This window comes from Panthera onca, chromosome C1 (assembly GCF_046562875.1).
Source record: "Panthera onca isolate mPanOnc1 chromosome C1, mPanOnc1 haplotype 2, whole genome shotgun sequence".
NCBI classification, from domain to species: domain Eukaryota; kingdom Metazoa; phylum Chordata; class Mammalia; order Carnivora; family Felidae; genus Panthera; species Panthera onca.
In genome coordinates this window covers 189,663,946-189,676,294 of record NC_138346.1, presented here as the reverse complement: position 1 = coordinate 189,676,294, position 12,349 = coordinate 189,663,946, and the positions used below count along the sequence as shown (strand labels likewise).

Sequence of the window (12,349 nt, the reverse complement as noted above, 5' to 3'; positions counted from 1 at the left end):
CAGTTTAGCCTGGCTTGTGTTATTCTCGCCTCTATCCTGGTTTTTCCCTGCACAGTTGAGGATTACAATTTAACCAATCCTCTTTCTGACCCAGAATCCCAAAGTGGCTATAGTATAGTTTCCTAGATAGTTTTATAAGAGGAAGAGGCCATCCATAAAGTATGGAAAATACTTTTTAAGTGTTTCACAGAAACAATGTGAAGAGATATTCCGAAAGTTGTGTTTTGAAGCATCAATTTCTTACTCTCTAGACTAGAGTAAAACTACTATTCCCCTCAACCATAGCACCGAGTCAGATTATGAAGCATTCTCTTTGTATGATGCCACAGGTAGAAGGGGTGGTATGAAAAGGTAGAGGAGGCCCGGCTGACCTTTTACTCCAACAGGTGTGCTCAAGGGCAGCACCTCTCCTGGACCCCATATTAGTATCAGCATATTGAGAGCAGCCAGACCCAGTTTACACTCTATGAAGTCACAAGAAATTGGGAGTATAATCCGGACAGCAACACATTAATTTATAATAAAAACGTAAATGCGCGGCAGCTCACAGCTCACATTCTCTTCCTACTGTACAAGTTACATAGGAAGCTAAACTGTAATCTAAAATGGGCTCACCCAGATTGAAATCAGTGTGGATGTCAGGATGGTGAGAAGCCTAGTTAAGCGTTACAGTTGAGCCAAATGGACTGAACTCTCTGTTTTTTAAAGTTTAAAAAGTGAAACTTGCCTGTTTCAGTTTTATGTTAAGTCACACATAAAAAAAAGTGATGAGCTTAAAAAACAAAAACAACGCTTGCCTTTTATAACCAAGTACCCTGGATTAGCTGTAAGCTTTGTATTTGCTCTTATGAGAGTTGGCTGGGCGCCAGGAGTTTAAGAGCTAAAAAGGATTACTACCTCTTAGCAGAAGAGAAAACGGCCAGGGTGCAGGAGTCCCTGAGAGAGGCAGAGCCCTAGGTGGCTGGAGGGCAGAGCAAAGTGGTAGGTGAGCCGGACCCAGAATCAAGCAGGAGACAGTCACAGGGGTCCCTTGTTACCCATCCCCAAGAGCAGGAATGGACAGTATCACAAGGGTGGGAGGGCCATCGAGGGTCACCTAGTTCAACCTCTCATTAGGAATCACTTGTTCACAGACATAAGTTTGTGGCCCAGCTGGGACTAGACCCTCGTTCAAAGCTCTGATATTCCCCAACACTGCTTCTTTCCTATTTCGTATCAGGATCTGGAAGCCAAAATCCAGGGTCTCAAACGAAGCTTTGAAGAAAGCCTGAAGGAGAATGGGGAGAGTACAGGGGGGACATGTGTGAAGGCAATATGGCTCTAAATGGCCTTGACAGCTGGTCCTACTGGAAGATCTCCATGACTTCTCCCTCTAGACTCAAATATCAACAGAACTAAGTCACTTAATCCTCTGAAATTTATTTTTCTCATAAATAAAATGTATCTGAAAATAATTATGCCTACTTGAGAGTTACCAGGAATATAAAGTGAAATAACGCATGTAAAAGACACTGAATAAAATCGGTGTTTTTTCCTATTTGCTGAGAGCAAGAAACAATCTCATATTACTTTGAATTTTTACCATTTGCACACGAATGGCCAGAAGGTAGGAAGGGAGGAGGAGACAGCATGATTAGAAAGAGAACAGGCTTACACAGAGAGAACATCTTGTTTTGAGAAAAGAATTGAGTAACCACATTTTTTCCACATTGGATCACTTGCGCCCTAGCCAGGACACTGAGGTGGCTGAAGTTCTGCTGTTACTGAACAGCCACACTGGAGAACCTACGGAGGGGGAGGGGAGGGGGGCAAGGGAACTGTTGGAGGAACCCTGGCTGCTGGAATGATGGCCAAAGGATCTGGTCTGGAAATGCCAACCAGAAGAAGGTCTCTCTCCACCTCTGAGCCATCTGCTGATCTGGTCATCTGCTGTTAAAAATCGCAGCTGTCCCCAGATATGCAAAGAGGAGGATGCAAACAGTCAGCAAACGCCTCTGGAAGCATCAACCACATAGTCGTATTTCTTATCAGCATGGTGCCCAGTCACAAAGGAATACCTGCCCAGCAACTCCTGGGCACAAAGACTCCCTGGTCTTGTGGCTGTGGAGAAACGCTAAGAGATTTACAGTAAGCGTGATGAAATTGCCTAGGCAAGAAAGTGAGAGGACCAACCTACTCACTGAACATAGCCAGGAGCACCGAGGCTTATCCTACTTGTCTCAAGTAAGCAAAAATGACTCTGCTACTACCTCCAAGGCACTTCTCTTCTCCCTGCTTCCACAGAAGATACCGCCTCACAGGGCTTGCCGAGGGACAGCAACGGGTTGTTTCTCATAGCAATCTCAGGCGCTTGTTTCTTGAAGCATATGGAGGAATAGCACTTTCCTGAGGCAAGAAGTGTGTCTGACCGCTGCCCTGCCCCCATCTCAAGTTTTCCCCACCCCAGTGCCACCAACCTAATCCCAGCAACCCTCCCCTCTTCCTCGTCCACAGTCAGCACAGCACAATCCATTCTCCATAAGCAGTCCGAGGGAGTTTTTAAATGACAGCTTTATTGATATATACTTCATATGCCATAAGCTTCACCCCTTTAATGTGTACAATTCGGTGTTTTTAGTAGATACACAGATGTGCAAACACCTTCCTGATCTAATTGCAGAGAATATTTACCATATTCATCAAAGGGACCTCCCATTTCCCCTCTCCCCCGTGCTACTGACAACCACTAATTTACTTTTGTCTCTGCGTTTCTGCCTCTTCTGGACAGCCCATACAAAAGCAATCATGCCACGTGTGGGCTTTTGTGATTGGCTTTTTCCTCTCAGTCTAATGTCTTTTTTTTTTTTTTTTTTTTTTTTAATTTTTTTTTTTTCAACGTTTTTTTATTTTTATTTTTTTTGGGACAGAGAGAGACAGAGCATGAACGGGGGAGGGGCAGAGAGAGAGGGAGACACAGAATCGGAAACAGGCTCCAGGCTCCGAGCCGTCAGCACAGAGCCTGAAGCGGGGCTCGAACTCACGGACCGCGAGATCGTGACCTGGCTGAAGTCGGACGCCCAACCGACTGCGCCACCCAGGCGCCCCAGTCTAATGTCTTTTAAGGTACATCTGTGGTGTAGTCTATTTCAGGACTCATTCCTTTTTATTGCCAAACAAGATTTCGTATGAATATACCACCTTTTATTTATCTGTTCATCACATGATGAACACTTGGGCTATTTCCACTTTTTGGCTACAGTGAATAATGTTGTCATGAACATACATGATACATTTTTCTATGGACATGTTTTCTGTTCTTTTGGGCGTATACCCATGAGTGGAATTGCTAGGTCACGGGTACCTCCGTGCTTAATACTTTGAGTAACTTCCAAACTGTTTCCAAAGTGGCTGCACCATTTCACAATCTCACTAGCCATGTATCCAATTCCTCCACATTCTCACCAACACTTGTTATTGCCTTTTGATTATATCTTACCCATGGATGTGAACCGGTATCTCCTTGTGGCTTTTGATTAGCATTTCCCTAATGGCTAACGACATGGAGTATCTTTTCAAGTGCTTATGGGCCTTTTATATTATCTTCTCTGCAGAAATGTCCATTCAAACCCTTTGCCCATTTTTTAATTGGGTTGCCTTTTTTATTGTTGAGTTGAATTCTGGATACAAGTGCAAGTGACTTTTTAAAAGTAAATCGGATCTTGTCACTCCCCTACATAGTACCCTCTAACAATTCCCCACATGTTTAGAATAAAATCCAAATTCTCACTCTGGCTTTCCAGGTCCTACAGGGTTTTGCCACTTTCCTTCTCACACAGCACTCTAGAGTAGGAGCAGTCTTCTCTCTGCCCCTGAAACACATACGCTCACGCACGTCTCAGCACCATGATATGTATGCCCTGTCCTTGCTTGGAATTCTTTCTGATCATTCAATTCAAATATCACCTTTTCAGACAAATTTTCCTGAAAAGAAACTGTATCTAAACAATCTCCTCCCAGGGTGCCTGGGTGGTTCAGTGGGTTGAGCATCTGACTTTGGCTCAGGTCATGATCTTGCAGTATGTGGGTTTAAGCCCCGCAATGGGCTCTGTGCTGACAGCTCACAGCCTGGAGCCTGCTTCGTAGTCTGTGTGTGTGTGTATGTGTGTGTGTGTGTGTGTGTGTGTGTGTGTGTGTGCCCCTCCCCCACTTGTGCATGCTCGCTCTCTCTCTCAAAAATAAGTAAACATTAAAAAAAATAATCTCCTCCCTCTGCCAAGAGGAATGAGGAAACTTTTGAGCATGATGGATATGTTCATTATCTTGATCGTGGGTCATGGTTTCATGGATGCACACATGTCAACACTTTTCAAATGGTATATTTTAAATATGTGCCGTCTGTTTCACTTGTCTTACACTTTGATAAAGCTGTTAAACAAAAAACCCCTTCTCAGTCCACCTTTGCTGCCACTATTTCATTATACTTTATTCCTGAGGAGAAACTGGATCTGAAATCATCTTGTTTATTTCGTGATTTTGAAGTTTATCACCTATCTCCTTCCACTAGAATAGAAGTTCCAGGAGGGCAGAAATGTTTCTCATCCTTGTAACTGCTGTATCTTCAGCTTGGCTCACAGTTAAGTGCTCAATAAATACCAGGCTAACTGAATGAATGAAACTGACAGAGGTTTAGAAAAGGGACTGACAGACAATAGGAAGGGTGACTTTCTACGCCTTCAGATTAACTAGCACTTTTAGACTTCAGGGATGAGATTCTTAGTATTTCTTTTATTTAGAGCAGCTATCTCAAATTCTATTCTGGATGATGTCCAACACCATCATCATTAGAAACATAATTTACTGTTCAATTACTCTGTGGCACTATTCTAGCATTTTATATATACTCTTCCATTAGTAGTGGTTATTTTTATAATAATAGCATTATAATACCAATAATGTGGCATATTATATATTATCTAGTAATTATAATAAATATAATACAGGATGTAATAACTATGATAAGAGCAGCAGTAATATAATAAAAACATTTGTTTAGCACTTGCTATTTGCCAGATATTATGTAAGCATTTTACCCATATCATCTCATTTATTCCTCACAATAACTTTATGAAGCAGGTGTTCTTTTACAGACAGAGAATTTGAGGTTTAGAGAGGCAAACTAACTGCCCAAAGCCACACGGCTGGCAAAAAAAAAAAAAAAGGCAGAGCTGGAACTCAAACCTAAGTCTACTTTGCTTCAAAGTTCATGCTTTTCCCATTGTGCTACGGTGCTTCTCAAGTATCCTGATGGCACACTGCTACTCCAGCTCATATGCAAAGCCCCTGGGACCCGAGAGAGAGGTGCACCTTGAGACAATCCATGCTACTCAAACTCGGAAAGAGGTTAGGAACAAAAGTGACAGGGAGGAAAAGCTAGTTGCCTGAGAATAAACTAGGATATTTAGAGTAAGGAACTTTTACTTTATCCCAAACTCCACATCTAGCTTCCTTGCACATTAAATTCTTATTGTTTCTGACTGCTCTCGGGTAGACACTGGTGTTTACCTAAGCTGCCTACTAGTGAGGTTTACTGAAGATATGCTGACCGTGGGAGACCCAGGTAACCTCCCTTACCAACCTGGGTCCTGATTTCAAGAGCTCATGGATGAGCCTTTACCTTTAGTGCCAGGTGGCTGTAGGTTGTCTCCAGTCAGGGAACACCAGCCCACAGGGAAGATGTCCCGGGAGTCGAAGCGGCACCAGTAGTCAAAGGCCCCTCGCCACCCATCAAAAGTGACCAGCACCTCTGAGCCCCGCACCTCCCCAATAGTGGCTGGGCAAATGAAATGAGGGTTCTTCCTGTCCACAGCTTCTAGCTTCATTCCCATTTTGAAGAAGTTGTGGGAAGGCGAGGGTGGTTCCTAGATGAGAAACAGAAACATACAGACCTAGATGCAAACACAGAGTCTGTGTGCCCCAAGAGACTGCTACCAAGTTTGGAATGATGAAAAAGTCACCGGCTGCTACCGAAGATTTATAATGAAAGTGTAGTCTTTCTTTTAAATGAATTTCAGAGTATACCAAAGTATTACTTTTTATGTCCTGACATTTTACCATTTTGATTCTGATTTTTTTTTTAAGAAATAAAAGGTAACATTTTTAAAGCTGAATCCCTTTTGTGCCCATTCCTCATGATGTTTTCATACTTGACTATGTATGTATGTGTGTGTGTATATACATATAGGTATATATATATATATATATATATATATATATATATATATATATATGCATCCATTTGCATACTTCAAAATTTTACATAAATGGTATTATACCATACATATCATTCTACAACTTTTTTGTGTGTGGTTAATGCTACACTTTTGAAATTTACCTACGTTGATAAATTTAGCTCCAATATATTTCAAGTGCTAATAGTTCATATTCCATTATATGTATATATCACAACCTATTCATTCTATTCAGATGGACATTTAAGATCATTTCTAATTGTTCGCTGTTTCAAGAGTTTCAGTGACCATTCTTGCACTTGTTCTTTTGCACACATGTGGAAGGGTTACTTTAGGGTATGTAAGTAGGAGTAGAATTGCTGGATTATAGGACAGATATACACATCCTATGCTTTATTAAGTATTGTCAAATTGCCCTCCTAAGTGCTCGTAACATTGCTCACTCTGTCCAATGGTGTGGATCTGCAGTGTAGTTGCAAAGATAAAGTTCTCAAAAAGTGTTATACACTCTATTCTTTCTCTGGTCTTACACTCTGATCCTGCACGAATAACAGGGTCTTACTAACATGGTCTTATTAAATGGGTATCCGGTAGAAAAAGTCCCCTACTTTGTCATTTTTTAGTATGGTTTTGGCTAGTCTTTCTCCCTGATCTTTCATTATGAATTTCATATGATCTTTTGTATGAAAGCTGATACCATGGAATCAGCTTTTCAAGTCCAGAGAAAACCCCTCTTTGGATTTTGAGTGGAATCCCAATGAATTTATAGATTAGTGTAGACAGAAATAACCTTTGTATAAATGATATTTAGCCTTCTCATCCATGAACATAATAGTCTTTTCCATTTAAGTATTCTTTAATGTAGATTTTTTCTTTAATATAGATTTTTAATTTTTCTTTATAAGTATCTCATGCTTTTATTAACATTTTCTAGGCATATTATTTTACTGTTATCATAAGTGCTATCTTTAAAAATTTTTAGGGGCACCTGGGTGGCTCAGTCGGTTGAGCGTCTGGCTTCGGCTCAGGTCATGATCTCATGGTTTGTGAGTTCGAGCCCTGTGTCGGGCTCTGTGCTGACAGCTCAGAGCCTGGAACCTGTTTCGGATTCTGTGTCTCCTTTTCTCTCTGCTCCTCCCCTGCTCGTGCTCTGTCTCTCTCTCAAAAATAAATAAACATTAAAAAACATTTTAAAAAAATGTTTTATTTTCAAGCCACTTGCTGCTGTTAAATAGAAATGCAACTGATTTATTTTTCTTAAAAAAATTTAATGTTTATTTCTGAGACAGAGAGAGACACAGAGACAGAGACAGTGTGAACGAGGGAGGGGCAGAAAGCAAGGGAGACACAGAATCCGAAGCAGGCTCCAGGCTCCGAGCTGTCAGCATAGAGCCTGACGCAGGGCTCAAACCCATAAACTGTGAGATCACCACCTGAGCCTAACTCAGATGCTTAACCGACTGAGTCACCCAGGCGCCCCTGCAACTGACTCTTAAAAACTGATCAGCTTGGGGCCCCTGGGTGGCTCAGTCAGTTAAGTGTCTGACTCTTGATTTCAGCTCAGGTCATGATCTCACTGTGAGATCAAGTCCCACATCGGGTTCTGCACTGACAGCATTGGGCCTGCTTGGACTCTCTCTCCTTCTCTTTCTGCCCCTCCCTGGCTCACAAGTTGCACACACATGCACTCTCTCTCTCAAAACAAATAAACCTAAAAAACAAAAAACAAAAAACTTATCAGCTGATTTAATACTGAATAGCTTATGCTGACTGATACACCAATTTCCTTGTCTGCTTTATTGATCAATTACTGAGTGACATGTACTGAAATATTCGTCAACAACTGTGGATTTTCCAATTTGTCTAAATTCTGTCAAATTTTACTTTCATATCTGAGGCACTGTTTTTCAGGAGCATGTACTTTTTTTTATCATTAGATTGTGGCCTCTTTAATTAAGTCTTTCAGCGACAAAGTCTCCTTCGCCTAGTGTCAGTATAGTTAGCATAGGCTTTCTTGACAAAGATTTGCCTGGTGTGTCTTTTCTTTTCCTTTCAACATTTGGTGTATATTTTAGCAGGGTCTCTTATAAACAGCATAGAGCTAGATTTAAAAACAATCTAATGTGTATCTGACTGAACTGATGAGTTTAACCTTCTTTGCGATAACTGAGATATTTAAATTTATTACAATTATTATCTTGCCTACATTTCTATGTAACTTGATTTTTCTGGGTTCCTTTTTCTCCTTTACAGTAAATTGAATTTTCTTCCCTTTTTACCCCCTCCATTGATTCAGATGTTAACCATTCTATTTAGAATCTTTTAGCAGATTGCCTTGAGACGACTGCAGCTGTATAGTTGACCAATTCAGTCTAAAACTCATTATATGTACAGTCCCAAACAATATCTACTCCTGAAATTTATCTACTCCTGAGTTAATAGGTATTTGATAATTTAGTTCCACATTGTTATTATACTTAGTTTATACAGTTACAGGCACTGCTTGCTTAGTTTTACCCACATGTTAAGCAATCTTTCCATCACTATTACGTCCATTCTTATTTTCTGGGTTCAATGATCCTCCTCCTGAAATAGATTTTTCAGTTGTTCTTTCAGTGGCTGAAAGTATCTACTTGTACTAGTTTGTTTGGAAATGTCTTGGTTTTGTATTTGTTCTGAAATAATAGTACAGCTGGATATAAAATTCTAGGTGGACAATAATTTTATTCTCAGTACTTGGAAGATACTGTTCTATGATCTTTTGGCTTGTACGGCTGCTGTCTGGAAATGTGCTGTCACACTACCTGTAACCCTCTGGAAGGTACCCTGTGTGATTACTTGCTCGGATCTTTTCTCTGGACTTCAATTAATACTGTGATGTTTTAAGGTATGTATGTGCCTTTATTGCACACTCTGGAAAATTCTGTTAATATCTTCTTGAATATTCCTATTCTCTATTCTTTCTAATTAGTCTTTCCGAAGTTTGTGTTCAGCATACGTTGGACCTTCTAGTATTATTCTCCTGGTCTCTTTTCCTTAATGTTTTCTACCTCTTTATCTCTCTGTGCTGCATTCTGGGGAAATTCCTTACATACATCTTTCACTTAATTCTTCTTTATCTAAGTCCTAGTTTCTTATATACTTACCTATTAATTTGTACTTTTAACCATTAAGTTTCATTTCAATTTTTTAAAATACTTTTAAAAATAGGGTTTTGTACATCTCTCAACTTTTAAATTCCTTCTTTTTGTTCCTTAATCATTTTCAAATGCTTAACTTATAATCTCTATCTGCTATTTCTATTATCTGGAAGCCCTTTGGTTATAGCCTTACTGTTTTGTTGGGTCCACTGATGTCTCATGTTGGGTTTATTTTGAGAGTATTTGAGGGCTCTGGAATTCTGAACAGAATACTCCTCTTCAGTGGTGCTTCACCTTGGGGACTCCTATGGCATTGTGTTGAAAGCAACCAAACCCTCTAGAGAGACTTTGGGTTTGCTTCTGCAGGCACTCAGAAAGAGCTCCATACAGCCCTGAAGTTCCTAGACAACACATGCGCTGTATCTGGACTTGCACGGGTTAGGCTGATTTATCAGGGGCGGTGACTCCCATTTGCACCCCACCGCAGAGCTGAGGCAGACACCTTCCTCAGCAGTAGTAACAGTCTTTTCACTAGGAGGGACCACCTGAGGGACCTGACCTACTTGTCTGCGTGGCAGTCTCAGGGCCTGTTTCACTGCCCTGCACAGGCCCAAGTGCTCATCTATCCTACCACGGCTGCTAAAAGACAAGATCCTTAGAAAGTGAGACTGGCAAAGCCCCTTAAGGGACCTGCAGGTACAGTACGTCACACTTAACACTGGTTCTCCTTCTTCACTCTGGCCTCTGGAGAGTTTTCTAACTTTCTGGTAGCTCAGCAAAGCATTTAAAAGAATATTTGTGGGTCTCCCTCCCCCTGCCCCACCACCAATTTGATATATTCTATAGCGAAAGGGTTTCTAGGTTGCCCAGTACACTATATTCTGGGAACCAAGGCGCTCTTAGGGTTTAGACTTAACTAGCAGCATAGGCAACTCTAGTTCAGGCCCCTTGACCTCATTAAAAGAGTTCAGCTGAGAGCAGACTGATTGCCTCATCCTTTGGGAGACAAGAAAGGATGGATACGGGTTCTACATCCCTGTTCCACCACTTACTAGCCATGTGATCTTGGGCAAGTTCTTTATTCAAAAGTATTCATTTTCTTAGCTGTTAAGTGGAAATCATAATTCTTGCTTCAGAAAGTTAACTGTGAATATTATATGAGATGGTGTATATCAACTCCAAACATCCTGTAGACACTCAAAAAATAGTCTCCTTCCTTTCTCTCTGTTTAGCATATGGAACTTAGGGAATTCCAAGATCTGGGATAAGAATAGCTCTATTAGATTTATATCATATTTTATGTTTTACTGATAAACACATTTTAACTTCCTAACAATCCTGTGAGGTAGACAGACTCCCACTTACAGATGAGGACAAAAGGACATAGCTTATTAATGGTGGAGCTGGGACCCAAAAACCAGAAATCCTAACTTATGGTGTAATTTCCTCCAGGGATCATTGCTGCTTCATAAGGTACTAAAAAATCCTTCCACGGAACTAGTTTCTGAGAAGGCATCCTCAGGCCATAAATATAAAGTAGACATCAGGGGCTTAGTAAATGAAAGAATGTAAGCATTTGACCTTAGCAGTCTGCAGTGGTGATATCTGAAGGACACCATACCTTGTGGAAAATCCTGATGGGAGCCATCTCTGCTCCATTTAGTGTCTTCAAAAGGAACATGGGCCAAGAGGAGGCATTCAGCCGAAATCCTGCAGCAAACATAATGGGCAACAGATAAAAAATAGGTTTCAAAGGGACTGGTGATACCAAGTTTTCCCTTTGGAATCCAGCTACTCCTGCCACAACCTATGCTGTGATAGTTACAGAGTCACAGACTGTTAGGAAAGGACTTACAGGTTAAATAGAAGAAATGCCTCATTAGACAGACATGGAAATGAGGCACGTGAGAGGGAATGTAACTTGCCCAAGGTAATGTTGCAAAGTAAGTAGTGGAACAAAATCCCCAACCAAGCTTTCGGACTCTCCGACAAGTATTATAAAATATGTATTATAATGTCTAAAAATCTTTCCTTGACAAGTCCAAAAGAGATGTGAGATAGGATCAACAAATACTTAGAAATGATCTAGACAGTGGGGTATGAAAGGGGATATGATAATCTCTTAGGAAGAAACCAGGTACGTAACGTGCTACACCCAATAAACAAGTAAATCTTTTCGGTTTATCATAATATAAACCAACTCACTATTTCTCTTTCTCTCACACACATGCACGTGCGCGTGCACACACACACACACACGACTACAGAACGCTTTCCAATATTCATTTTTACTTAAACAATTAAGGATCAGACAATGATGATCATGGAAGGGATAATCCTATCCAAAAATATTCATTTTCCAAAAGAATAAAAAGAAGCCTAGAGAGATTAATTGTCCATTGTCGTTCAGCAAGTAAAAGCCAATAAGAATGTACCATTTAACTAGTAAATTGTAAAAATAAGATTGTTATCGGAGTTAGGTCTTCCAGCTAGAGTTCCAAAGGCCTCCTTCAGATTTGGCTTCAACTCTCTATCCTGAGATGCCCAAATCTTGTGCTTTTTGATAGTCTCCCAATCGCCCTCAGCTTTCCTATTCTTGACAGAAGAACAGATAGGCTGCCTCAAAGCTGTAGAGCTGGAAATAACAACAACAATGACATCTGTTATTACTGACCATTTGACTAGATATTAAGCCAATCACCTTCCACAGTCTATCTACTCAAGACAACTCAGGAAGGCAGCTATTGTCTTCCTTTTATAGACGAGAAAAGAGGTATAAAGTAAACTTACGATTTCAAAATGAGCAAATGAGAAAGATAGGATTGAAACCCAGGCAGTCTGATCCTTAAGTCCACACTGCTAACTACTATGCTAAACTATCAGCGTGCAGGTAAAATGAAAAAGGGAAGAATCAGCTTTGGGGAGTATTAATTAATAGCTATAATTAAGGGGGAGGGCATGGAGAGAGAAGAAAACAGAAAT

The 12,349-nt window shown here is 40.6% G+C and overlaps 1 protein-coding gene across 15 annotated transcripts in view; it reads right to left on the bottom strand.

The window, feature by feature from the left end:
- Window positions 1–12,349, bottom strand: part of SCMH1 (Scm polycomb group protein homolog 1) — a 186,993-nt gene that overhangs the window by 75,999 nt on the left and 98,645 nt on the right. For 14 of the 15 annotated variants that reach the window (XM_078452026.2, XM_078452028.2, XM_078452029.2 and 11 more), the window contains 2 exons: window positions 10,989–11,077; window positions 5,654–5,897 (listed from right to left, as the gene is read on the bottom strand). The exons of the other annotated variant lie outside the window; for it this stretch is intronic. In XM_078452026.2, the coding sequence (XP_078308152.2) occupies window positions 5,654–5,897; window positions 10,989–11,077 (333 nt within the window). The remainder of the gene's footprint in view (window positions 1–5,653; window positions 5,898–10,988; window positions 11,078–12,349) is intronic. 15 annotated transcript variants of the gene reach the window in all.